The sequence below is a fragment of the Aquarana catesbeiana genome, linkage group LG09, assembly GCF_042186555.1.
Source record: "Aquarana catesbeiana isolate 2022-GZ linkage group LG09, ASM4218655v1, whole genome shotgun sequence".
NCBI classification, from domain to species: Eukaryota; Metazoa; Chordata; class Amphibia; order Anura; family Ranidae; genus Aquarana; species Aquarana catesbeiana.
The window spans coordinates 121,732,061-121,759,627 of NC_133332.1; the positions used below are offsets into that span (position 1 = coordinate 121,732,061).

General features: G+C 40.7%; 1 protein-coding gene across 1 annotated transcript in view; it reads left to right on the forward strand.

Moving 5' to 3' along the window:
* The first annotated feature begins 4,726 nt into the window (after positions 1-4,726).
* The window catches only part of CD40LG (CD40 ligand), a 49,475-nt gene continuing 26,634 nt past the window's right edge, over positions 4,727-27,567 (forward strand). Inside the window, exons 1-2 of the mRNA XM_073599227.1 lie at positions 4,727-4,985; positions 17,043-17,180. Of these exons, the coding sequence (XP_073455328.1) occupies positions 4,824-4,985; positions 17,043-17,180 (300 nt within the window). The 5' untranslated portion in view covers positions 4,727-4,823. The remainder of the gene's footprint in view (positions 4,986-17,042; positions 17,181-27,567) is intronic.

The window sequence follows — 27,567 nt, forward strand, 5'->3', positions numbered from 1 at the left end:
TTTCTGGGTCCATCGAAAAACCAGCAGTGGAATTGACATAACCCAGGAATTTAACCTGTTCACGATGGAAATCGCACTTCTCCAATTTACAATAGAGATTGTTTTCTCTTAGTTTCTGAAGCACATGACAGACATCTGTGTGATGGCTCTAGAGGGATTTGGAAAATATGAGGATATTGTCAAGATAAACCACCACACATAACTGCAACAAATCTCGGAGGACATCGTGAATAAATTCCTGGAAAACTGCTAAAAGGCTAAAAGGCCAAAAGGCATTACAAGGTATTCATAATGGCTTGTTCTGGTATTAAACGCAGTTTTCCACTTATCGCCCTCCTTAATCCTCACAAGATTGTATGCCCCTCTCAAATCAAGCTTCGTGAAAAACGTTGCTCCCTTGAGGTGGTCAAATAACTCTGTAATCAACGTAATCGCATAGGCATTCTTAATTGTGAAACGATTGAGACCCCTGTAATCAATACAAGGTCTCAGTTCACCACTCTTCTTCTTCACAAAGAAGAAACCAGCACTAGCAGGAGATGAGGATTTGCGGATGAAACCTTGAGAAAGTGTGTCTGCAACATACTCCTCCATGGCCTTATCCTCCAAGACTGACAAAGGGTAAACCCGGCGACGAGGGGGTATGGCACCAGGCTGAAGGTCAATTGCGCAATCATACGACTGGTGTGGAAGCAAACTACCGGCTTGACCTTTGTCAAAGACATCGCTAAAATTGCGGTACTCCTCCAGCAGGGAGGAGAGTGAAGAGGTGCACAGGACCTTGGCTACCTTCTGGAAGCATGTCTTACTGCATTGTGGCGACCAGGAGAGAACCTCAGCACGGACACAATCAAAAGAGGGGTTGTGCCTCTGTAACCAAGGACAACCAATAACCAGCAGAAACTTAGGTGAGGAAATAACTTGGAATTGGATTATCTCATGGTGAAGAGCCCCTACGGCCATGGACAATGGAACAGTCTCATGAGTCACATGTGCAGGCTGTAGATGTCTCCCATCAAAAGCCTCAATGGCAAGTGGAGTGTCACGCAGCTGCAGCGGAATCAAGTGCTTTGATACAAAGGCAGTATCAATGAACAGGCCTGCAGCCCCAGAGTTGATTAGAGCCTGTATCTCGATGGACGACTCAGCCCAAGAAAGGGTAACCGAAAGCAGGAGCTTATCCTTCTGTATAACTGGGTACGAAAGTACGCCACCTAAGGTCTGTCCGTGAGAGGACCTCAAGGTTCGGGCATTCTCTGGACGGGTAGGACAAGACTTCAAAAAGTGACCTGCCTGGCCATAATAAAGGCACACTCTCTCCCTCCTCCTAAGGGCTCTCTCATCCGCAGAGAGACACGTGAAACCCAAGTGCATGGGTTCACCTTCACTGACCGACTGGGTACCAGGAGGCATGGGAGGTGAGGGAGGCAAGGGTGGGACTGCAAAGCTTGGAGACAAATGTACAGGAGGCTTCCACAAGCGCTCCTTAAAAGAGAGACTTTCTCTGAGTCTGGAGTCAATGAGGATGGCAAACGTGATTAACTTCTCCAGCTCAGTGGGTTTATCTCGAGCTGCTATCTCACCCTTGATAGTATCAGAGAGACCATGAGTAAAAGCAGCCATGAGGGCCTCATTGTTCCAAGCAACCTCTGCTGCCAGAGTAGAGAATTCAATGATGTAATCAGCAACAGTTCTCGTACTCTGATGGACATGAGGCACTTGGCAGCAGAAGCAGAGCATGCAGGAACGTCAAATACCCTTTTAACCGAAGCTACAAACTCAGGGTAACTCAAGCCAACAGGTTTTTGCGTCTCCCATAGAGGGTTTGCCCAGGCCAAGGCTCTCTCAGAAAGCAAAAATATCACGAAACCTACTTTGCTTCTGTCCGTGGGAAACAACTGGGGCAGCATCTCAAAGTATATCTCAACCTGGTTGAGAAATCCTTTGCATTGGACTGGATTGCCCCCAAATCGCTGGGGAAGTGGAGCGGAACCAGACATACAGTGGGGACAGAAAGTATTCAGACCCCCTTACATTTTTCACTCTTTGTTATATTGCAGCCATTTGCTAAAATCATTTAAGTTCATTTTTTTTCCTTATAAATATACACACAGCACCCCATATTGACAGAAAAACACAGAATTGTTGACATTTTTGCAGATTTATTAAAAAAGAAAAACTGAAATATCACATGGTCCTAAATATTCAGACCCTTTGCTGTGACACCCATATACTTAACTCAGGTGCTGTCCATTTCTTTTGATCATCCTTGAGATGGTTCTACACCCTCACTTGAGTCTAGCTGTGTTTAATTATACTGATTGGACTTGATTAGGAAAGCCACACACCTGTCTATATAAGACCTTACAGCTCATAGTGCATGTCTGAGCAAATGAGAATCATGAGGTCAAAGGAACTGCCTGAAGAGCTCAGAGACAGAATTGTGGCAAGGCACAGATTTGGCCAAGGTTACAAAAAAATTTCTGCTGCACTTAAGGTTCCTAAGAGCACAGTGGCCTCCATAATCCTTAAATGGAAGACGTTTGGGATAACCAGAACCCTTCCTAGAGCTGGCCGTGCGGCCAAACTGAGCTATCGGGGGAGAAGAGCCTTGGTGAGAGAGGTAAAGAAGAACCCAAAGATCACTGTGGCTGAGCTCCAGAGATGCAGTCGGGAGATGGGAGAAAGTTGTAGAAAGTCAACCATCACTGCAGCCCTCCACCAGTTGGGGCTTTATGGCAGAGTGGCCCGAAGGAAGCCTCTCCTGCAAGACACATGAAAGCCCACATGGAGTTTGCTAAAAAAAACAACTGAAGGACTCCAAGATGGTGAGATATAAGATTCTCTGGTCTGATGAGACCAAGATAGAACTTTTTGGCCTTAATTCTAAGTGGTATGTGTGGAGAAAACCAGGCACTGCTCATCACCTGTCCAATACAGTCCCAACAGTGAAGCATGGTGGTGGCAGCACACAGCACACAGCTAAAATAACAAAGTAGTGGCTTCACAACAACTCCATGACTATTCTTGAATGGCCCAGCCAGAGCCCTGGCCTAAACCCAATTGAGCATCTCTGGAAAGACCTAATAATGGCTGTCCACCAACGTTTACCATCCAACCTGACAGAACTGGAGAGGATCTGCAAGGAGGAATAGCAGAGGATCCCCAAATCCAGGTGTGAAAAACTTGTTGCATCTTTCCCAAAAAGACTCATGGCTGTATTAGATCAGAAGGGTGCTTCTACTAAATACTGAGCAAATGGTCTGAATACTTAGGACCATGTGATATTTCAGTTTTTCTTTTTTAATAAATCTGCAAAAATGTCAACAATTCTGTGTTTTTCTGTCAATATGGGGTGCTGTGTGCACATTAATGAGGAAAAAAATGAACTTAAATGATTTTAGCAAATGGCTGCAATATAACAAAGAGTGAAAAATTTAAGGGGGTCTCAATACTTTCCGTCCCCACTGTACCTCCTAATAGGTAATACTCGAGGCGGGTGCCTGCACAGAGACTGGAGGAGCAGCAGGGATGGCCTGCAACACAGGTTGTACCGGAGCAGCCACAGTGGGAGATTCCAGGTGAGCCGCGCAACTCAGGAGCGTTTGTAACACCATGGCAAACTGATCCATGTGGCGATCCTGCTCATCCAATCTGGAAAAAATATTACCAACAAGTGGATTGATTGCATCTTCTGAATTCATGGCCTTCAGCTACTGTCAGAAACCATGAATCAGACTGAGACAGAAGTACAGTTAAATCACACTTGTTTAATAATAATAAAAAAAGGTAAATAGAGTAGACGTAGTCAAAACATAGCCAGGGCCCAGGAACCAGAACAGATAGTCAGACAAGCCAAAACAGGGAGCCAGAGAACAGCGTAGTAGAACAGCAAGCAGGATCTGGAGCCAGAAGGAATGTCAGCCAAGCAAGTCTTTAAGAAGAACACAGGTGAGTGTCTCTAGAAATGTGACCAGTGCGAGGGCAGAGATCATCTGGACTGGACGGCTTAAGTAGGCAGGACCAACGAGCCGGATCATCAACAGGTGAGTCACTGTGGAGAGATATGAGCTGGCAATTAGCCGACAGCTGAGAAGGAAGGGCTTGGCCCAGCCCTGACACTTTTCATCTAGTTATACAGTACAGTGTGTATCCTAAGGGATACATCTCTGACTTTGGTAGTCATAAATTGAAACGGAGAAGAGTTCAAACTAAAACCGTGTAATACAATCTTAAAACATGGGTCTGGAGGGGACAAGGTATCCTGTGGGTTGAGCAACCTATCCTTATGCCAATGCACTGTCACATGGAGATCATTCAAATGGGTTTTCTTTGTCATCTTCTGAATAATATTGTTTTGTGAGGTCATTAGTCTCTTTTCGTTAGTGCACTATAAAATTATTCAGACCCATCTAAAATACACAATCTGCTAAAAGGTTGCAGTGTAAAACATTACAATAAAATTAGTTATTTAAATATTTTAATGACTGCTAAGCAAGAAATCTGCTGATCTGGACATTAATGGAAATTCCTTAGTGGAAATGTCACTTGGTGGATTATTTCAATCACTTTTCATCAAACAATCTATTTCCATAGAAAAAACGCACATGGAAAATGTTCTTTGAGAATGTGTGGAATCTAATTGAAATACTCTAAGATGATACAACTTTACACACGTCACACAGTGTAAGATGCAGAACAGTTATTCCAGGAAGTGTGTAGGACTTGAAGTAGCATCTACCTGCAGTCTTAAAGCATCATCAATTCTATTATTGCACATTGTTTCAGATTGCAAGAAGAACACATAACTTCCATGTCATAGCATGATCAACACCTTCAGCCAGAGCCCTCCAATGTATCCGACACAACAAGGGTCTCCCCTCTCTATCGTTAAACTCACTTTATGGATTTTTGCTGTTTGTGTTCTTGGACAGATTATTGGGACCTGTGTTTTTGGTGTATATTTTCATACAAAACTAGATAAGGTAAGCCAGATGGGATAAAAGCTCTAAACATTTTATTTTTTTATGGTTAATTTTAAAACAGTGTGAAATGTTATATTCTGTACTCTGTACCTTTAGAAAAAAAAAATGTTCTGGTAAAATATTTAATTCAAGTGAAAATTTAAATTCTGTATGACCTAAGAAAAGTGCATGAGTTTAAAAAATTCACATCATTAATTAAATCAAAGGAAACATTTCTAGCGTTTGAACATTACAAATAATAGTCACACTAAAAGTCACATGCAAGACATTATAAAGAAGTTTGAAATGCAGTTAAATGTTGGGAGTACCGTGACAGGTTCTACAACAACTTAAAATTTGAAGTTTTAAATGTAAAAAGAAAGTTATGATTAACATAAGTACAACTCTTTTTCTTAGACTACATTTGAGAAAGATTTTATTTTAATATAGCAACAACATATTATACAGGATAGTTACCCTAAATTTTACATGCAAAGGGCTTAAAAAAAGGCTTTGTCTGGATCTGGGTCAAGGTTAATAGTAGAATAAAAGGTGACGCTTTTCATTAGTATACATTATTTGTTCAATGATTTGTTTACCATTAATTAGAATTTTGGAAAAAAATACCTTTTAGGCTTCTATTTTTGGCAGCTTATTAAGTGCATATGAAACTTATTTTGAACCAACTTGTTTCAAGCTCTTTAAATGATAGATGACAGGTAATGCCTTTGGATGAAGCTGGATATGTTTGTTTTTTGTTTATGTTTTTAGGTTTTAATTGTTTTACATGAATGCAATGAATAGGATCTGCACATTTATTTTTCAGTTCATTTGCTGTCAGTTGATCAGATAGAGATTTATATGAGCTCCCTAGTAAAAGAAATGCATACATTTCAGGTGTATTGACAATGATTTACCACTAATTTTCGAAGTAACCTTGAGGCTGGGTTCACACTATTGTAAATTGGATGCGGTGTTCCAGCATCCAATTCGCATGACAGGAGAGTGTGACAGGCTCTCAATGGAACTGGTTCACACATTACTGGGGCAGCCTCGGAGCGCACAGCAGAAGAGTCCTGTGTGTCTCTGGCTCTGTTTTAACTCCGAATTCAGCCAAAAAATTCAGTCCTAATTCGGACCAGAAACGGTGAAGGGAATGCACCGGACTCCCTGCTGCGAGCCGCGCTGCACACAGTGTGAACCCAGCCTTAATGATGTTAATGCATTTAATAAAAGGCAGATGTTCCAGAACACATCTTGGTGAAATTCATCAAAAAAAGCATGTATTTAATATTCCACAGATGGATGTTTGGCCTGTGTCAGATTATTACAGTTGTGTGCACAATCCCAACGTGGAAATCAGTAATGGTTACAGAATGCAGCGACTTCATTATTCATATGCTATGAACTGTGTTTAACTTCCATTATGATATTTGTCTGCCTCCAGAATAAAGAGTCATTAATTTAAAATGCCATAAAAAGAGCTGGTGTACATTGGTGTTAGAGATCAGTTTGTGATGTGTTTGAGATATGTTTGAATTACCTTAGGGTAAGATTTACTAAAGGGGATTTACTAAAACTGGAAAACACAGAATCTGGTGCAGCTGTGCATAGTAACCAATCGGCTTCTAACTTCAGTTTGTTCCATTGAACTTTGACAATAAAACCTGAAACCTGATTGGTTACTATGCAGAGCTGCACCATTCTGTGTGCTCCAGTTTTAGTAAATCTCCTCCACTGTGATGACATGGCAAAGGTGATCAGCTTCCAGGTTTCAGCATTTGTGCAGTAGAGTTTTTCAAATTTTTTTAGCTTGTTTTAACAAAATTATACTCCCACTCCCAAAAGCTTATGGCTCGAAAACGCTTGATTAATGACAAATAGCCTCTCAAAACTCACTAGTTCTGGGTTTTTTTTTTCCAGCCAGAAAACACCCCTGCCAAAAACTGCTGATAACAGCCTATGTGTGCACAGACACATAGCATAACATGCTGGAGAGTTTATTGGCTGCAGAAAAAAACTCCTGAAGCCACAAACAACAGCTGTAAAAACGTCCAGTGTGCACTGTCAAAGTTTAATTGAACAAGCTAAAGTTGGAATTTTTAGTAAATCACCCCCACTTATTTTTTTATGAAGGAGTAAAAGCCAACCAACAAACTCTTCTCATTATGACCTTGGCTGATCTTAAAAGCCTGATAAAACTAACCCACAGATACATTTTAACACATTTGATAGTCTTACTACTAAGTGGACTGTGTAAAGGAAAGCTTGGAGGCTGCCACTGGTGACTTCTAATTCTGGAAATGCCAGTTGCCTGGCTGTAATGCTGACCCTCTGGAGGATGGAGTCACCTCTGGTTTTACTCATTTTTGTGATCTCCATGCTTGCTCCTGGTTAGTGATTCAGAAAGGATTCATGTCAGTGGGTTAGCCTAAGAGCCAGAAAACTATTAAAACCCTTTTATTTCTTTTGACAAAGGTTTAATTTATAAGAGCAATCATGTGTTGCTTATACAGAAGATGTTATAATGGCTATAGGTTGTCCTAATCTGTATTGATTGATGGTCTGCTGCAACAAATGGGCAAGGATCAGGCTGTAGGATTTCACTGGCCAACAATGTGTGCTGCTTATTCTAAATGACCAATTCACAAGCCAGGATGATGCCGGTTCCACAAGGTTTGGGGACAGGCAGATGTTTCAATGCTCAATGTTGTAGATGAGACATCTTCCTGTCTGTTATCAATATGATTAGGCTAAATTAAATCTGGCTGTTATTGGTTGTATTAGCTATCATACTACTGCTCTTTGTACCATGTTGATGAATAAAGCAGAACAGGTTGTTCCTTTTTTAACCTAAACCTAAATCTTTATTGTTGGCAGGGCAGGGTCTATTTTTTTTGCAAAATTGGCTTTTAGATCAATTAGTCTGTGGTAATAATAATTAACTACAGGGAGTGCAGGAGGGAAGACATTGGCTTAGCCTCTTACTTCATAGAATGCCAACAGATGCAAAGGTTTACTGTGCTTGTACAAAAATCTGGCCTTGATAAACTATTTTCTGATTATAAATGTTCCAATAATTCAAACATTTGGACTATTGGCCAAATTTCCCACTATTTAAAGGAATAAAAATCATGCCAGATTGATCATTATCACATTAAACTAAATGAAACATTATTTGATTTGTTGAAAAGGCGTATACATTTGGCTACAAATACTAGACTGTAGTTTATGTTCAGTATTCTTTGAGCCCTGCAAATACATTATATTGGATATTATGTCCTTTGGACACATGGTCTAAACCAGTTGTAGGTGTGGCTGATTGAGAACAAGAGGGATGGTAAGGTGCAGAACTCTGTAACTCCTTACACCTATCAAAGTTAACCGATTAGGAAACCTTTGTAAATTTTACAGGACCACATTTGATGAAGCCTAGAGGAACACTAAAATTATTATTATTATTATACAGGATTTATATAGCACCAACAGTTTGCGCAGCACTTCACAACATGAGGGTAGACATTACAATACAATTCAATACAGGAGGAATCAGAGGGCCCTGCTCATTAGCACTTACAATCTAGAAGGGGGGATCAAGTGAAACAAAATAAAACTTTATAAATTGTGTTTACTATATGTGTGCCAAATATTTAGAGAGGCGGCATGCAGCCAGAGCCAATTCCCCCAGTCTATAAGTTTGAAAGCAGACCCTATTGAGGCAATCCTAGCACATGAAACTCTTAAGAAAACCCTTTCTACACTATACCTTGCCCTTCTAGGGGTTGACTCACCTAAAATGAACACATTGTGGGAAAAGTGGCAGACTGACATTCCTAGTTTAGATAGGGAGACCTGGGAGGGATGCTTTGAGGATGGGTCTAAACTTGTGGTATCCTCTAGGGACAAGCTGTTGCAAACCAAATTCATAAATCGAGTTTACTACAAGCCTCAGAGACTGCACCAGATTTACCCTCATAGGTCACCAAATTGCCCCAGATGCCAATTCCCCAATAGTACCTATATGCATATGTTCTGGACTTGTCCCTCCGTGATGACATACTGGGCAGCGGTCTTTGAGAGTATCAATATCCGCCTACAACTATCACTTCCGGTATCGCCCGAATTAGCCCTGTTAGGCATCCATGATGATGACCATAGACCCCGTTACACTAAGTTGCTCATCTCCTTTTTGTTGTTTTACGTCAAAAAGGAAATTTTAAGGAATTGGGCCTCCCCCTCTCCTCCTAAGGTGGACTCATGGGACTCCTCCATAAATGCTGTGTTACCTATGTGTAAGCTGACTTACACCAACAGAGGATGCCCTCAGAAATTTGGTTACCCTGGACTGAACAGTTCTGATTCCTCCATTGGGAAAAATCTATGGCATTACCCCCAGGTACCGGGGTGCGAGCATATGCTGTTCCCACCCCCCTCCACTGCTCAGACTATGTGTATTGAAATTCAACCACTGTATTCAACATTTGAACAATATATGTAACCAGGAACATTGTATGATCTGATGATCTGATGTGTAAAGTTTACTTTTGTCTTGTTCTTACTACCTATTCTTGGATTAATCCTGGATGATTACTGTATGTCTGTTAATTGTTATATGATGTCTTCTCAATAAAGACCAACCTTTGTTATAAAAAAAAAAAAAATAAAATATTTAGAGAGGCATATTATTTACATAGGATCCATGACCAACTGATTAGTTGAGATGAGGTACAAATCTGATATCTTATTTTTGTACTCTCTCTCTCTCTCTCTCTCTCTCTCTCTCTCTCTCTCTCTCTCTATATATATATATATATATATATATGTGTGTGTGTGTGTGTGTGTGTGTGTGTGTGTGTGTGTATTGCTTTTGTGTTTTTATTTGAGTCTTTTAAAAGTACATTATTGGAAAGGAATTAATTTGATTTTTGAACAGGGTTTCACCCAGAATTTTGAGAAAAATGTAGAAGGCACTATCAAATGAAATTATTCTCGATTGATCAAACTTTTCAATCAAATCTAAAGAAAAAAAGCAAAGCTGACGGTTTTTCCACTGCTTAAATCATATGTGTCCCTGATTATAGGCATCATCTGGTAGCTCTGCTATTAAGTGATCAGTAGGCACATAGGGCCTGATTTACTAACTAATGAAAAGAGGTGAAAATTGAATATACAGTAATGTTAAGGGCAATTTGAAAAAAAAAAGCATTCTGTACTTGATTGGATATACACTTCTCTTCACCACATCAGAGGATACTGTATGTGAACAGCCATAGACATATGAAGGCAACTGAAGACAAAGCACACTTACAATGATGTTAAATATTTTTCACTGGGCATGATAAATACCTAAAATGCTTAGGCTGAAATGAAGGGAAAAGATGTGTAAACAAATATAATTTATGCAGATTATTATCTCAGTGCCCTCCCTTATATTTACAATGTATTTCCACTTTTCCAGACAAACTTGAGAAAGTGGAAATACATTGTAAATATAAGGAAGGCCACTTCGCTACAATATAAAGTAGTGAGTGTACAGCTTGTATAACAGTGTAAATTTGCTGTCCCCTCAAAATAACTTAACACACAGCCATTAATGTCTAAACCGCTGGCAACAAAAGGGAGTACACCCCTAAGTGAAAATGTCCAAATTGGGCCCAAAGTGTCAATATTTTGTGTGGCCACCATTATTTTCCAGCACTGCCTTAACCCTCTTGGGCATGGAGTTCACCAGAGCTTCACAGGTTACCACTGGAGTCCTCTTCCACTCTTTCATGACAACATCATGGAGCTGGTGGATGTTAGAGACCTTGCGCTCCTCCACTTTCCATTTAAGGATGCCCCACAGATTCTCAATAGGGTTTAGGTCTGGAGACATTTTTGGCCAGTTCATCACCTTTACCCTCAACTTCTTTAGCAAGGCCATGGTCATCTTGGAGGTGTGTTTGGGTTCGTTAACATGCTGGAATACTGCCCTGCAGCCCAGTCTCTGAAGGGAGGGGATCATGCTCTGCTTCAGTATGTCACAGTACATGTTGGCATTAATGGTTCCCTCAATGAACTGTAGCTCCCAGGTGCCGGCAGCACTCATGCAGCCCCAGACCATGACACTCCCATCACCATGCTTGACTGTAGGCAAGACACACTTGTCTTTGTACTCCTTACCTGGTTGCCGCCACACGCGCTTGATACCACCAGAACCAGATATGTTTATCTTGGTCTCATCAGACCACAGGACATGGTTCCAGTAATCCATGTCCTTAGTCTGCTTGTATTCAGCAGACTGTTTGCTGAGTTTCTTGTGCATCATCTTTAGAAGAGGCTTCCTTCTGGGATGACCGCCATTCAGACCAATTTGATGCAGTGTGTAGCGTATGGTCTGAGCACTGACAGGCTGACCCCCCACCCCTTCAACCTCTGCAGCAATGCTGGAAGCACTCATATGTCTATTTCCCAAAGACAACCTCTGGATATGACGCTGAGCACATGTACTCAACTCCTATGGTCAACCATTATGAGGCCTGTTCTGAGTGGAACCTGTTCTGTTAAACCGCTGTATGGTCCCTGGCCACCGTGCTGCAGCTCAGTTTCAGGGTCTTGGCAATCTTCTTATAGCCTAGGCCATCTTTATGTAGAGCAACAGTTCTCTTTTTCAGATCCTAAGAGAGTTCTTTGCCATGAGCTGCCATGTTGAATTTCCAGTGATCATTATGAGAGAGTGAGAGTGATAACACCAAATTTAACACACCTGGTCCCCATTCACATCTGAGACCTTGTAACACTAACAAGTCACATTACACTAGGGAGGGAAAATGGCTAATTGGGCCCAGTTTGGACATTTTCACTTTTGTTGCCAGCGGTTTAGACATTAATGGCTGTGCGTTGAGTTGTTTTGAGGGGGATAGCAAATTTACACTGTTATACTCACTACATTACATTTTAGCAAAGTGTTGTCACATGAAAATATGTAATAAAATATTTACAAAAATGTGAGGGGTGTACTTTTGTGAGATACTGTGTATATATATATATATATATATATATATATATATTGATATTGAACAATGACAATGAGTCTGTCCCAAGGACAGGATTACCTCCCTCTCATTAACATGCAAGAAGCCCAGTTACCTTTAACCCTTTGTTAGGACAGAATGATAATGAAGATCTGCGTGCACAGTAAAGACAGGCTAATTATGGCAAACACAGCTACCCAGCCTCCTTATAAAGAAAGAGGACTATATAGGATTTTGAAATGCTGGGTGTTCCGGAATATAGCATCTAAAAACAGGAAGCTGCAAGTTTTAATTTAATTTATGAGAGGTGAATAAGAACATTCATCCAAATTTGGCTACAAAAGTATAAACACACTTTAAGGGAATGTGTAGTTTAACATTTTTTTTTTATAATTTCAAGGTAATATATTAAATAAAAATATTTAGCATTTTTATATTAAGCCAGCAGTTGGAGCTTTCTGCTTCTCTATACATGTTTTTCAAAGTCTTACCTCCTTTGTAGAAAAATCCTGTTGCTTACCAAGCTCAGTAGCTCAAGCGGGTTTTAATCTTGGGAGAGAGAGAAGAAACCACTTCTACTGTTCGTTTTTTTGCTAATGCATAGTGCTGCAAGTATTAATAGTCAAACATGTACTCTGTATTAAATATTTATTTGTAGAATAAATTAGATATATACTTAAAACACAAAAAAGCAGCCTAAAATGTACCTAAAACCACTTGATCTCCTTTAAAGTGGTTCTAAAGGCAGAAGGCTTTTTGACCCTAATGCATTCAATGCATTAAGATCAAAAAATATTCTGTGTGCAGGAGGATCTGGGCTGCTCTGTGCAAAACCACTGTACAGAGCAGGTAAGTATGACATGTTTGTTATTTTTTAACACAAAAAAAAACAAGATGTTAATATTACTTTAAGTTATTTGTCAGTTGGATGCAGTCACACTTTAATCTAAGACTGGCACCCATATTGGAATCTTGGCAAATTTATTTGCAGATAGCTAACATGAACTGGTATCCTGTTATGCTGTAGAGTGAGCCCCATAATTTATATTTTTTTGTACACCTGGATATATATATATAGATATATAGATATATATCTATATCTATATATCTATATAGATATAGATATATAGATATAGATATATAGATATAGATATATCTATATATCTATATCTATATATGCATATAAAGTGATCCCTGATCAATAAATACCTAAAATAAATGTTATTATTGGCACGTCTAGCATTTTTTTTTTATAATCCCAAAACATAACAGCCTCTTTTAATGACAACATGCTTTTCAAATTGATGAAATTGGAATATAGCATAGCATGCATGCAATTACATTGTATCAGAGATTAGTTAGTTAACACTAATTAAATTGCAGCTTATAAGAGAGATTCTGGGCATTTGTCATAAGGTCAGTTATAGGACAGAAGATGGTATTTAATGAGAATACATAATCTTATCCACTGCACACCAACCAATATTATAATCAATTTATGATGATACTGGTTTCATTAGCGGCCCCATTTTGCTGGGTCCATTTGAATGACACTAATTGGAAATGTAGACATGCAGGCATTTTGTTGTGAAAATGAATTTGGATCAAAGAACGTAATAATCAATATGTAAAAATCACACCACTTTTTCTAAGTGGTATTTTTGCTTGATTTGTCGCTGCCTATTTAAAAGTAAATTTACAGATGGTTCACTATAGGCAAATAGACTGTTCGCTTTGCAAAAAAATGGTCACCTTAGTCCAGGGGTGCTTAAAAGAGAAGTATGGGGTTTGGGGTTTTTGTAGATTTATACTTACCTAGGTGATACTTACCTAGGTGGATGCAACATCCAGTCTCTAACACTGAGAACCGAGCGATCTAACACCGCAGATGACTCTGTTCTCGCAGCTCCCCAAGCAGACAGTTGATGACTGTCAATCGCCGCTCTCTGCTCTCCCCCCTCCTCACTGGAGCGCTGGGCTGTAGAAGGGGCAGGAGCAGCCAGCTCAGGCTCTTATTGGTTTCCTGAGAGGCTGAGCCAGATGCTGGTCCAGGGATGTGGGCGGATCCTGACTCCAGTGTTGCGATCTTGGCCGAGCCTTGAAGGCTCTGTGACGTCAGCAGACAGTGGATTTCAGCCCGCTGCCTAATGAGAATGGGTCACAGGAGTGCAGAATGAACTGCACTCCTGTGATCCACAGGATAAGTACAGCCTAACCAGCTTTGGCTGTATATCTCCTTTAAGCGGTGGCCAGTGGAGCCCTCTGATGTGGCCTCGGCCTCACGCTCTGATGCTTTGGGCCGACGGGTTGGTAACCCACGATCTGGGCTTGAGTGTCAGAGTTGATGGATCTGGCAACAGAGGAAGCAAGTGGTTGCACACACAAGGAGCATGATCAGCATACGCCATTGGTTTCTCTGTAGCACCGACTCCTGTCCCAGGTGAAGTACATTTGGTATCACTCCGCCTGGAACAGGATTCTTCTAACAGCCAGCAATGCCAGCAGAAGCTGAAAGACATAAAGGTCAGTTTATTAAATATAGTTTTGCAATGGCCATTTTAACACTATTAAAAAAAAGGGTTATTAGGTTTCTTTCACACTGATCCACAGGTGCAGCGCAGGGCACCTGCGCCTTTCCTGTGGGTTAGCTGCACTGAGCTATAGACTTCTAGTATATCCTGCGGATTTGGTGAGCTTTTTGAAAGCACACTAAAAATCCTGTTGGTGCGCTTTCAGAAAGTGCACCACACCTGCATGATATAATAGAAGTCTATGGCAAAGCACAGCTAACCAGCAGAAAGCTGCAGGTGAACTGAGTAAACCACAGTGCATGAGTGTGAAGGCAGCCTTATAAGGTGACTCAGGGCAGTAAGGGTTTATTTACATTTTTGATCTTCTCCATTTTCCTCCTGCAACTGCTGAAAGACGTGTTCTCCTCCTCTCGCTTCCGACAGCATTCAGCGGCTGCAGGAGGAAAATGTTCATTATGCTATTCAAAATAAAAATTTTGAAATTCTGATCCATTTTATTTCATTGTATCCCACTACTGATTACAGTTTCACATTGATAGGAAGAATCAATTAAGTACCAGAGTGTTCAACAGTGCTGTGGCGGTTTATTCAGAACTAATAGCCAACATCTGCAAGGGCTGTTGGTACTTGTAACTGATTCATTCACGGAACTCTGTGAATGAATAATGCAGCCATGTGGGTGGAGCCCCACACAGCCACACTCTTTTCAAAAAGTAACAACTGGCACGGGGAACATCTCCCCGTACTGCTGTCACACAGAGGGCTTGGATCGCCGATCCGCTGCAGGAGCAGGAACATGTTACGTTCCACATTAGGGCTCATGCACACAGGATGTTTTTACAGTTGTTGTTAGGGGCATTTGTCATTTTTTTTAACTGCCTCTAAAAGCCCCTCCATGTTAGCCTATGTATCTATGCACACATAAACTGTCAGAGGTGTTTGGAGGTATAAGCGTTTAGTGGCAGTAAAAAAAACAGCCAGCCTGTGCTTCCAGGAAACGAAAAAACGAAAAACGCCAAAAAACGCGTCTAAACGCATCAAGCCGCATATAGCAGTGTTTGACATTTTTAGGCGTCTTTACATTCTAGAGAGTGTTTTCAATAAAAAAAGCCCCAAAACTCTAACGTGGGAAAAACGCACACAAACTCTAATGTAAAAACGTGGCTAAAAGTGAAAAAACTGGCGTTTTTAGCGCTGCTGTAGCACTGGCATTTTTAAAACGTCCTGTGTGCATGAGAACTTAAAAACAGATGGAACATGTAACATGTTCCTGAAGGTAAACTTATCCTCTAAGTGGCCCTCACTCTTCAAAAGGTTGGGCATCCCTGGTTTAGCCAATGAGATAAAGCTCTCCCAACTTTCACCACCCAATGATATGCAAGTAAACATAGTGTTTTTTTTTTTATTATCCTTCCATTTGACTAGTTAATACTTGCAAAGTGAATTTTTTACACTTCACTAAGAGAATCTTCCCTTGCAAAGTGAACAATATTTTTGCCTTTAGTAAATCAACCCCATAGTCTCATGTCTGTGGGCCTGAGTATTGCTTTTGTCACTCGCAATAGATAAATGTTAATACATACCACCATAGTAAATCATTACAAACATATTATGGCTTGGAAACTTAATAAGTAAAAATCATTATGTCTGTTTAGCGTTGCAAGGTCAATGTGCCTATTGAAGGTTAGTTTTTCTGTAATTCTTTAGCCTAACAACCCTGACAAACTTGACTTAAAGGGGTTGTAAACCCTCGTGTTTTTTCCACCTTCCTATGCATTAAGGTGAAAAAACGTCTGACACTGACCGGCCCCGTAGCCCCCTGTTTTACTCACCTGAGCTCGTTCGCTCCCTCGGCGGAGACACGCTCACCTTCTTTGCCCGGGGTTCTCGGCTTTTGATTGGATAGATTGATAGCAACTCAGCCATTGGCTCCCACTGCTGTCAATTGAATCCAGTGACACGGGCGCCGGGGGCGGGGCCGAGTCCGGCATTCTGTGTCTATGCACACAAATGCTGGACTCGGGAGCACGCCCGCGAGGTAACTCCCAGGGAGAGCGATTATCCCAGGGGGTTTACTAATGCAAGGAGGAGCCGCGAGCGCCGTCGGGGGACCTCAGAAGACGATGATCGAGGCCACACTGTGCAAAACAAACTGCACAGTGGAGGTAAGTATGATATGTTTGTTATTAAAAAAAAAAAAGAAAGGTTTACAATCACTTTAATGTGTATATTCATCTCTGCCTGTCTGTCTGTGCTAGGGACCCTAGGGTCTTTAAGCTGGGACTTTCAGGTAGTTTAGAAAAAGAAAGAAATGTATTTAACTGGCTGATATATGTAATAAAAACATTTTCCTTAGACATGTTTACAGATCCCTTGATACCTATACACTTCCAGCTCCTTATGTAATTGCAGAACAAAATGGAAGACTGTGCTTGTTGCTATGGTAGCCGGATCCAGCTATTTAGAGGGTTATTATATTGGTAATATTGGTGAACAAAAAAAAAACATTTTTTTTTTAAATTTCTAAATCCTAGATTGAAGACATCATGGCAATAAACAATGATTACTTGTTCCTGAGAAGAATACAGAAATGTCTGAAGAGAGAAAAAGTGGATCCCACATTACTGAGCTGCGAGAAAGTTATAGATGAGTTCCGGAGCCTAATCTCTGAGGTATACTTTGTGTTGGCGTGTAGAACGACTGCCGCTAGTGTAGTTCTGTGATGTGTGTTTAGTATGATTTGTCTTTTTTTGATCTTTCCATTTGTAAGATAGAATAAATGTTTCAACTCTCACTTGAAAGGTTGTTATATCTAAACATAACTCTGAGACTACTGCTACTCACAGTTAGCATTTTATTTGAATATTTGCAGACTCAGTTATTACCAGGCAATGGAACTAACAGGTGGAAAGTAGATAAATTGGTTGCACAGTGTCCAGTAGGGTGAACAGATGTTTTAACCAAGTTGTCCATTTTGGCAGATGTTAGGCGGATAAAGAATATATAGAATACTTAGAGAGGATTCCTGCCCACTGTCATGGGTTGGGGGGCCCCTAATAGTAACATCACGTGTTACATGCTACACCCTAATTAGGGTTTGTGTAGCCAAAGAGAACTACTAACCAATTTCTATCTGCTTGTCAAAGTGGTTCTATTATTGTTTGATGGAAAAAACATGTCATGCTAAAACTACTTAATAAAAAGCTTTTTATTCAAACTGAAATTAATCAAATTGGGATGCTGCTGTAAGCAAAACAACAAGAAAACATCAATTCTACAGCCAAATACGTGCAGTCAGTGTATGTTGTTTTTGAGACTGCTCAAGACAACTGTAGTGTTCCATAACACCAGGTACGGCTTTAGGGCATCCCCCAAGTATGTTAATAAAAGGAGTTGTGAATTTTCAATGTTGTCTTAGAAGCAGCATGAAAAGACCCTCATCCCCATGTCAGTACCTGGCTTGCCATGCACCTTCCCACGTACCATCTGGGTGGCATTAAACATGAAGATCGAACTTCTAGATGTCTATTGAGAAGACCAGAAAAGCTAGCCAGTCCAAATGGAGATAAAATAACAAATCTTGAGTTAAATTACAATTTCTTGAAAAATATCGGCTTTTAATACTTAAATGCCATGCAGAAAATGCTTTCATACCTAGGCTACCTTTTTGTCTGATGAGAAAATGATCATGTAAAAAATATTGAATGTCCGAAAAATAACATGCCACTTAATAAACGGATGCCAAATGCTTTTGGTATGAACGAAAGGGAAGAAAATGAAAGTAAAGCTATGCTTCATTTTTAAGGTTTATATGTTTGTGCTGCCTAAGAACAGATGCCATAATATACCAGTTGTTATCCTTACTTCTTAAGAAAAAAACTACTTCTGTGCGTCTGTGTAATCTTTCTTTATTACTGGGGCATGACATCCTGACTTCACTGTTATGTGCTGCCAAATACCGTTTGAGTATGCAATGAAACTGGCTTAATCACCAGTAAAAGCGCGCTCACTGCATAGGAGAATGGCAGTTGGAGGAGCTAAGCCATTGGGGTGAATTACTAAAACGGGAGAGTGCAAAATCTGATGCAGCTCTGCAAAGAAACCAATCAGCTTCCAGGTATTTTTACGCTTAATTGAAAAAGCTGAAGTTAGAAGCTGATTGGCTTCCATGCACAGTTGCACTAGATTTTGCACTCTCCAGTTTTAGTAAATCAACACCATTAGGTCAGGAAGGCAGGCACCAGTACCATATTTAAATTGCATGTAAACCCCAAAAATTACATTGTCTTATTTTCTCTTTTTTGGTATGTTAAATATACAGTTAAAAAGGTTTTGTTGTATCTGTAGCGAGTGCCCCACAGGCTCTCATCTTCCTCTGGCCGTCGCTGGGATTTACACAGGCTCTCCTGAGAGGGAGAGAGAGCCTGTCAGCTCCTGTGGGGGAATTTTCCCTCCTCCCCTCTCCTCTTGACAGATAGCTTTCTGTGGGGATAGAACTACACAGACCAGCTGCCATCTGGTTTAAAGAAAGGAAAGGACACCATCTTGTATGCTGGGAAGGCAGACACCACGAAGCAGAGGAGAAGACAAGACCTGGAGAGAAGTGTTGTCTCCCAGGTTGGCGTACCGTTCCTGCCAGGCATCCACGGCTGGTTGGGGGACATCCTACCTGAGAGGGGGGATATATAGGCGCACCTGCACCAACAGTGCGAGGCGTCAGTTGTGAGGTAGCCAGTAGGGCTACCTGAAGAGTCTGCCTGTTTCAGGCTGTTTCGTTTGGGCCTTGATCGCAGGATTGGTGAGCGGGCTCTTGCCTATTTGCAGGAAACAAAGACACTGCATTCAGACAGCGTTGTTCACTTTGCCCACACTTGCCAGAACCTGTATTACACAGATGCCCTGTTAAGCAATCACAGTGTCACTCCTGTTATCCCAACACTGCCAGGATACTAGAATGTAATGGAGGGGGTGGTGCTGCGCTAATCCAGCAATAAAGTATTATTGCTAAAGGTAGCAGTGTAAATACTGAAATCCGAACAATCCCAAAGGGATAAAAGGCACCCCACTAGCATAAATAATCTGGAGAAATATTATGTGGCATCAAATCTATACAATAATATCAAAGTGCAAAGTGCAATCCAGATGCATAAATAACACTAACAGGTCTACTTAATAAAACATAAATTAAGAATATTGTGCATTGTGCTTTTTGTGCAAAGTGCAAACATTCAGTGTAGGCAATGCGATGCTGTGCGTAGCATGCACACATCCAACGCACCGCAATAACACAGTGTCCAGTGCAAAATAAATTAACTCAGTGACAAACAAATTCCAATCAGTCCATAATGTGCAAATGCAGTGTTCGGTAAATCCAAACAGATAAAGGTATTCCTCCGTAGGGTAAATAAACGTTCTGCTAGGCAAATAATAATGTGAAGTGCTTAAACCAGGAAACAGTAGTGACTCCTCTTCGTGCAAAGAAAGACACACTGGTAGGTAGTGGCCCCTTACCTTAAGGTAATGAGGTATCACCATAAACAACAGTGCTGGTAATAGCTGCCTTTATTTCTATTCTTGGACCTGGATCCGATCTCCAGAGACCTTGGTCCCTCAGTGGGTTCAGGGGACGTAAATGAAACAAAGGGGGTGCCACATAGTATAGTATTGTTTGACCACGGTAAGTATTTAGTAGAACAGCATAGGGTACTCACATAAAGCAGAGCAAAAACGACTTATCTCCAACGAGCGGTGAGCTCGTAAACATCAGTCAGCATAGAGTGCCTGTCCCATCCCTACGCGTGACGTCATACACCACGTGACTTCATCAGGGGATGCATGGAGGCACAACTAATGTCTTTAAATAGTTATAACATGAATACTAATGGGCAGCCATTTTCTTGTAGATCAATGGAGAAATGGCATAGCGGCCATTTTCCCGAAGGGTCATGGGCGCGGCCATTTTCTAGGTTATCAGCTAACTTAGCACGGTGGTGGATCACATTAAGATCGGAGCTAGATGCTAAATGATAACAGCATGTGGGTGCGGCCAGGGCATGGAGACAGCAGCGAACTGTCAGCAATACAAGGAGATGGATGTTAAATGCCATCATGCGCTGCATAATATGTAATCTCAAAAAATTATTATTAAAAATTATAAAAACGAGGCTGTGGGCAGCAAACGAATAGAAAATAAAATTAAAAATATTTAATAATTGGAAAAACGCTATCAAAACCGAACAGATGGGATAAGCCTCGGCACTGACATGAGCATAAAAAACAGATATAGAAAATAAAAAACATTTCACAATATAGTCAGAATAAGAATTAAAACAATCTATCATATATTGATATCAATAAGCAAGGGTCCATTTAAGAAGGCATATAAAAAAGAATAAAATAGCAAAAACTAGAATAAAAAGATCCATCATAGAGTATTATCAGTAGGTCAGGGTTCCTATCCCTTAATCTAAGACGTATGGGGGTGCATCAGGTATAGGGAACATGGAGGGGCAATATACAATCCAATCAATATGCAGATAGAATAGAACACTGAGGAACATATTTCAAATTTCTGTGCAGGTGGAATAGAACACTAAGGGACACCTAGCCAAGTATATACAAAGGGACTAGGAAAACAGTTGGAGTCGAATTCTAAAAAATATTAAAATATTAAAAATCACTAAGGAATCAGTTGAGGTCGAATTCAATATTCAGGCCCCTAGGCGAAAATGTATCTAGTGTAAATATCCAAGTATATACAAAGGGACTAGGAAAACAGTTGGAGTCGAATTCTAAAAAATATTAAAATATTAAAAATCACTAAGGAAGCCGTTGAGGTCGAATTCAATATTCAGGTCCCTAGGCTAAAATGTATCTAGTGTAAATATCCATTTGGATTCCAACTGGCTAAGGGTCCTTACCTTATGTACCTTATGTCCCCCCCGCCAGTGTCTCATATATGTTTCTATTCCCCAAAATTTCAGGTGGGTGGGATCCTTGTTATGGAATACCAAAAAGTGTTTTGATACACTATGTTTATTGTATCCATTTATAATATTTTGAACGTGGATGGGATCCTTGTTACTCCATTGCATTCTACTGATTATTTGGGTTTGGTTGGACCCTATTCGGTGCAGGCAGCTTTTCCATTTGCTCTGTCTTTCTGTACATGATAGCGCAGGAATAATTATTTTACATTATTTTACACTGCCAGGATACTGCCTTTACACTATAGCCAATAGGAGTTCAAAGTGCACCAAAGTGATTGGCCGAAGACTCTAGGCCTTTTTCTTCAAATGTACTAAGGTTATTGTGGCCATACAGACACGCACACATACTCAGGGCTCAGTACGTGTGATGCATGACCGGGGTAGTCTGTCTTGGGAGTTAAGCCATTCACCACTGAACCAGGTGCAGTGTTTAGAATTTGTGGGCCTGTGGTGTCAGTGGACAGAAGAGATAGGTCTGACATAAGTGAGGGTCATTCCTCTGCTCTCCTCCTGTCTGGACTCATAGAGCCAAATCCAAGTAAAGAGGTGACTAATCCATTATAGAGTTTGCCATCTGTGATCTGTTATTATTAAAGTGTTTGCCTCTGCTCTTGGGGTTATTCGCTGTTGAGGAATCCCCTGAAAGCAGCCCGACAATACCATTGAGTATATTGCTCTTGATTCTCAGTCATTATTCTATAGTTAATAACAATATATGTGTAACGCTAATAAATGGGATGCATGGGGGCCCTATTTAAAAGGAAATCACCATAGATCCTGTAGTAAATGACAAACGTATCCTATAAAAAAATAACCATAAATATAAACAGTTCTCAGTATTAACAAAGTGCAAACTTTTGTCTTATACACCTTAAACGTGTCAAAAGTATATAGATGAATATTTGTATAATGAATGCTCACAATATTCATATATGAGTAACAAAATTAAATACTTGTAAACTTCATAAAATGACATATAAGGTAAGCAGAGTGACATGCTTATATAGTGATATGGTTGAAACATATTGTCTATTGCATAAGTGCCCTCAGCACATATACAGTAAAAGAGTCCCATATCCTCAAAAGAATAAATGTGCTTTGTGTGATTATTCTACAGTTAATTTACTTGAACTATACTTCTATTGTTTGTTACCATTCCACAGAAACATCACAGTATAGACTATTTCTGTGTTTTACTACAACGTGTGTCTGTTATTCAGAGCTTTTTTTCTCAGAGAATAGGTTCAGAAACCCCCCTTTTTAAGTCACCCCTTGTCTTCGCCCCCTACCCACCTCTGAGCATTGTCCCTTGGTTCCACCCTCTACCCACCTTCCAGTAAATACAGAACCAAGTATCATTTTGTGGTGCTAAGTAATTTGTATAGATTTTATTAATAAGCATTAAAATATACAACCCCCTTTCAACAATAGATCCTCCACAACAACAATAGTCCCCCGCAACAAAATGACACCCCAGTAACAGATCCACCCCAGCAACAATAGACCCCCACCAGCAACAACAGACCCCTGTCAGCAACAACAGATCTCCCAGCAGCCAGCATCAATAGACCCTCCAGCAGCCAACAACAATAAACCCCTCTCTCATCAGTAGATCCTAGATCCCTCCCAGCAACATCAGATCTCCTAGCCTCCAGCACACCCCAGCACCCTTTGCCATTGGATACAGTCAGTGCAGGAGGGGCTGGAACTGTGTTCCCCCATGTTCCCGCTGAAAAAAAGCACCGCTGTTATTACTGTACTTGCACCTACACTAATGCCAGGTGTGCCAGAGGGGCTGAGAGTGTGCTTGGGGTTGGGAATACAGAACCAAACATATTCAAGCAGCTCCTTCGGGGGGTGGCGCTACATATCTTTTCCATAAGTGTATAAAACAGCTGTTGTTAGAATTTCAGAGTTGCCCTGTGTCTTGTGCACATTATCTCAAGGATCATAATTAGCTATCCTATTTCATATTCTGGACTACAAAATAATCAATCCTTATGTTGTGGGAATTAGGGTAGTAGGAGATTTGATAGTTTGCAGAAATAACTGGACAGAGCTAACACCACTCAATCCACAAAAATGTCTATTGTTGGCCCACAGTAGGACATTAGGAGTGATGTGCATTTCTGAAAGACCTATGTGTTCTTTCCTGTACTTGCAGGATCTTTAAAGGGATACAGCATGGAGGAATATGCATGTATTGCAGAGAAGTAATGCATACTTTATGCCTTTTTTATTTTGTCCTGACATGCACTTTAAACCAGTGTTCGTCAACCATCTTCAGTCAAGGCACCCTTTAGAATTGCGCACAATCCCAAGGCACACCAGTCTGAGGGCTCGCTCACACAAGGAGGTGCGTTCGAGCGTGAGCATTTTTTTTGTTTCCTGTGTGTTGCATTTTTAATTAGGCTGCTCTATGCCAGTGAAACGTGTAAAAAATGTGCTGGCATGATTTTTAAATTAGGCTCCACCAAAATGCATGGTACGGCGGTATCCATGTGTTTTAGTGGGCGAAAACATGCATGCAATTAGTGGATGTGTGAGGGTGCCATTAAAAATTAATGGAACCTGTGTGCAACTACAAAAGGCAATGCATTTTTTGTGTGGTGCGGAAAAAAACGCACTACCACACTGCACCTGGTGTGAATAAGCCCTAAAATTTAGTTTTTAAGGCAGAGTTAAGTAAGTTGTAAATCCCCCCCATCCCCTCATTTAGCACAAAATTCCTCCTTCAAAACCCCCCTTATAGCACAATCCCTCCACAATTCTCCCCTCCTACCACATATCCCCCCTGCAAAATTCCCTCTCTAGCACAAATCCCTCCTACTAACCACCCCCCATCTACTTTTGCCTTTATCACAGCAAACTTACAGAAAGCCCTGAACAGTTTGATGATTAAAGGTTTTGTGTGTTACCTTCTGTGTATACAGAGCAGGGAGAGCACAATCCGTTCCTCCTCTGGGCTCTCTCCCCCTCTCTGCTGTTATCTATACTACTGCTGGCCAAACTTAAAGCTGTGTGCACTGCCTGACCTTGCCTTAGCAACCGATGACGGCATTGGTTGGTAGGACGCCGGTGGCTGGCTTGTACAGCTTTTGGTTTTGCCGACAGTAGTGGGAGGGGGAGAGAGCCCGGAGGAGGAACGGATGTGCTCTCCCTGCTCTGAATACACACAATTAACACACAAAACCTTTAATCATCGGACTGTATCAGAGATTTCTGTCATTTTGCCACGGGACTCCTGGGGACTCTTTGCGGAACCCGGGTTGAAATACCCTGCTTTACACTAAATCAGAGAGGAGCACATAAGAGGCTTCTCTAGCTAACATAGATAAATTGTAACTATGGACAAAATACAAAATGACATGTATGATGCAATCTGTCAGTAGCATTAACAGCAATTTTTATTTTTCAACACGTCATAAAATTATGTTACTGGGGGACTACAGTAACTAAAAGGTTAATGCTACTGATGGACTGTATCATATATGCAATCTTGTTTTGTCCATAGCTCCACTTTAAAAGCAGACATCTTGTGCTCCTAGACAGGATGTTGATTTTTAAAAGTTTAAAATTATGACAAGATGATCTACCTACCCCCCATGCTCAGGAAGCTCACCACCCTTAAGGCCCAGTGGACCCCTCTGCATATTTCATGGCTTGGTGGGATCATGGCAATCAGAATGACCTTTCTACCCAAAATTCTATACTTCTCCAGGGTGCTGCCAGTAGCAGTTCCAGAATGCAATTTGCAGATATTGAAATGCCAAATACCATTACCAATAAGTCATCAATTTGAAGCACAGTACTATCACCAGTATTGATGTTGTTTGGAGTGGCACGGAGCACTTTATCATTAGTTGGACATTGATGTTTATTATAGTAGGGACTTTAATACCCTGTTTGTCACATTATGGGACTTTTGCAACAAAAGTAGCAATTTATATATTGTTTGCACTGTAATTAGGTTTTCAAGATATAAGGCAGTGGTGTTACCCAATATTGTTGGAGGTGTTATACTTCTTTGTGGATATTGCAGAAACAAATTCTACACTATGCCTGGGGCCCCAAAAAGCCTAAACTCCCCAAAGCAGCATTGTTTTTACCCAAGGAGAAATGAGGTCTTGGCCTGCCCCACATAGGGATGTACTAGCAGGCCTCCCAATTTTCTTTTCTGACAAAATACAATGCTAACTGGGAAGTCTCTCCTTGAGTTGGCCCGGAGGCTGATATTGTGATCTCCTTCTCTCTTGATAACTTATTTTGTCTTCAGCCCATGGAGTATGCACAGATTTCAAATCCCATTTTGCTTTAAAGCTTAAAACTGTGGGACCATATTAAGCAAAGGGCCCACCTACTCTCCCTGCACTATGCTTTGCTATTCTTCATTCACCACCCTGCTTTCTATCCTGCGAATTCCTCTACAGACTATTTTATGACCCAGTCGAAACTGAACCCTACTCGCTTGTACCAACTGTACTATAAGGCTTCTGGTCTTTTCCACATTACACAGGCAAAACAAGCTTCTGAGAACAGAGGTCTTCTGCTACTTATAGGTCAAACATTTTTGTGAACTATACACACCCGTTCCTCTTGGACCACCTCTCGTTGTTTAAATGCATGTGCACCAATGACTTTCACTGTAGAGGACTAATTTCTAAACTATACATACACGTGATATTTAACTTTATCCTTACTCCCCATCTTATGTAAATAAGTGGATAGCAGACCTCAGCTTTACTCTTACCCAAAATATTGGTCCAATATCTGGATGGCAACCAAATCCTGTTCTCAAAGTGTGGCGGCCCTAGTAACAGCCTTCAAGGTTTTATCGTGATGGTATTTAGTTCCTGCCAGGATCAATAAGTTTTATACCAACTTACTCACTATCCTGCTTTCGAGGCTGCAAAGACATGGGTACACACCATCATATTTGGCGGTTTTGACCCATAATTAGTAAATTCTGGTTGGAAATTTTCGAGATCCTTTCAATTCTGTTTGATAAGCCTCTTATTCCTGACTCTACTGTAGCTCTCCTTAACAGGAAACCCCCAGAACTCACAAAGGCACAATTTAAGTTGCTTCTTCAAATAACAACTACTGCAAAGCAAACCGTGGTCAAGACCTGAAAGACCTTAAGGCTTTGCCTTAAGGAGACAAAACACAGGATCACCCAAGCCACGATCCATGGCAAAACCAAACCCACACTGCAGGATAGGGTAACGCAAATACACCAAGGTATGGCACCTTCGGATTGCCCATTTTCTCCCTCCGGACTATAAAGCATCACTTTTGGAACCATTAATATCTGAGACATTGTATTTCTTCCTAAATTTTATCCTTTTAAATTGACTGAGCACTGAACTCCCTTTCCTCCCTTCCCACCCTTCCCCCCACATTCATTCTTTACTGTTTTATTCCAGTTTTGTAAATTCCTGCTTTCCAACATGACTACTGTTGAGTCCAGTACCTTTATAGTAAACATGCTCAATCTCCATTGACCTATGCTGTTAAACATTGATGTTGTTGTCATCAATGTTACCACTCAAGGCATTGTAGCGATACATCTCTGAGACAAATAATTCTATTTTTTCATATCCTAACATGTAAATAATTTTTCTGTCCTAAAAAACAATAAAAAAAATATTGAATGACAAAAAGTTTTAAAATATGTAAGGGTCGCTGTTCTGTATGTATGGGATATACACTGAGCAGACATAACTTTATGACCACTGACAGGATAAATAAATAACATTGATTATCTCATTACAATGGCATCTGAAAGATGGTGGGATATATTAGACAGGAAGTAGTCCCTGAAGCTGATGTTATGAAAGCAAAAAAAAATGGTTATTGCAATTTGTTGTGTATGGGGCTCCTATGCTGACCCATGTCCACAGCCAAAAGCACCTACAATGGGCATGTGAGCATCAGAAATGGATCATAGAGCAATGCAAGAAGGTGGCCTGGTCCGATGAATTTGTTTTCTTTAACATCATGTGGATGGCTGCGTTATTCACCTGGGGAAAAAATGGCACCAGGATGCAGTATGGGAAGAAGTCAAGCC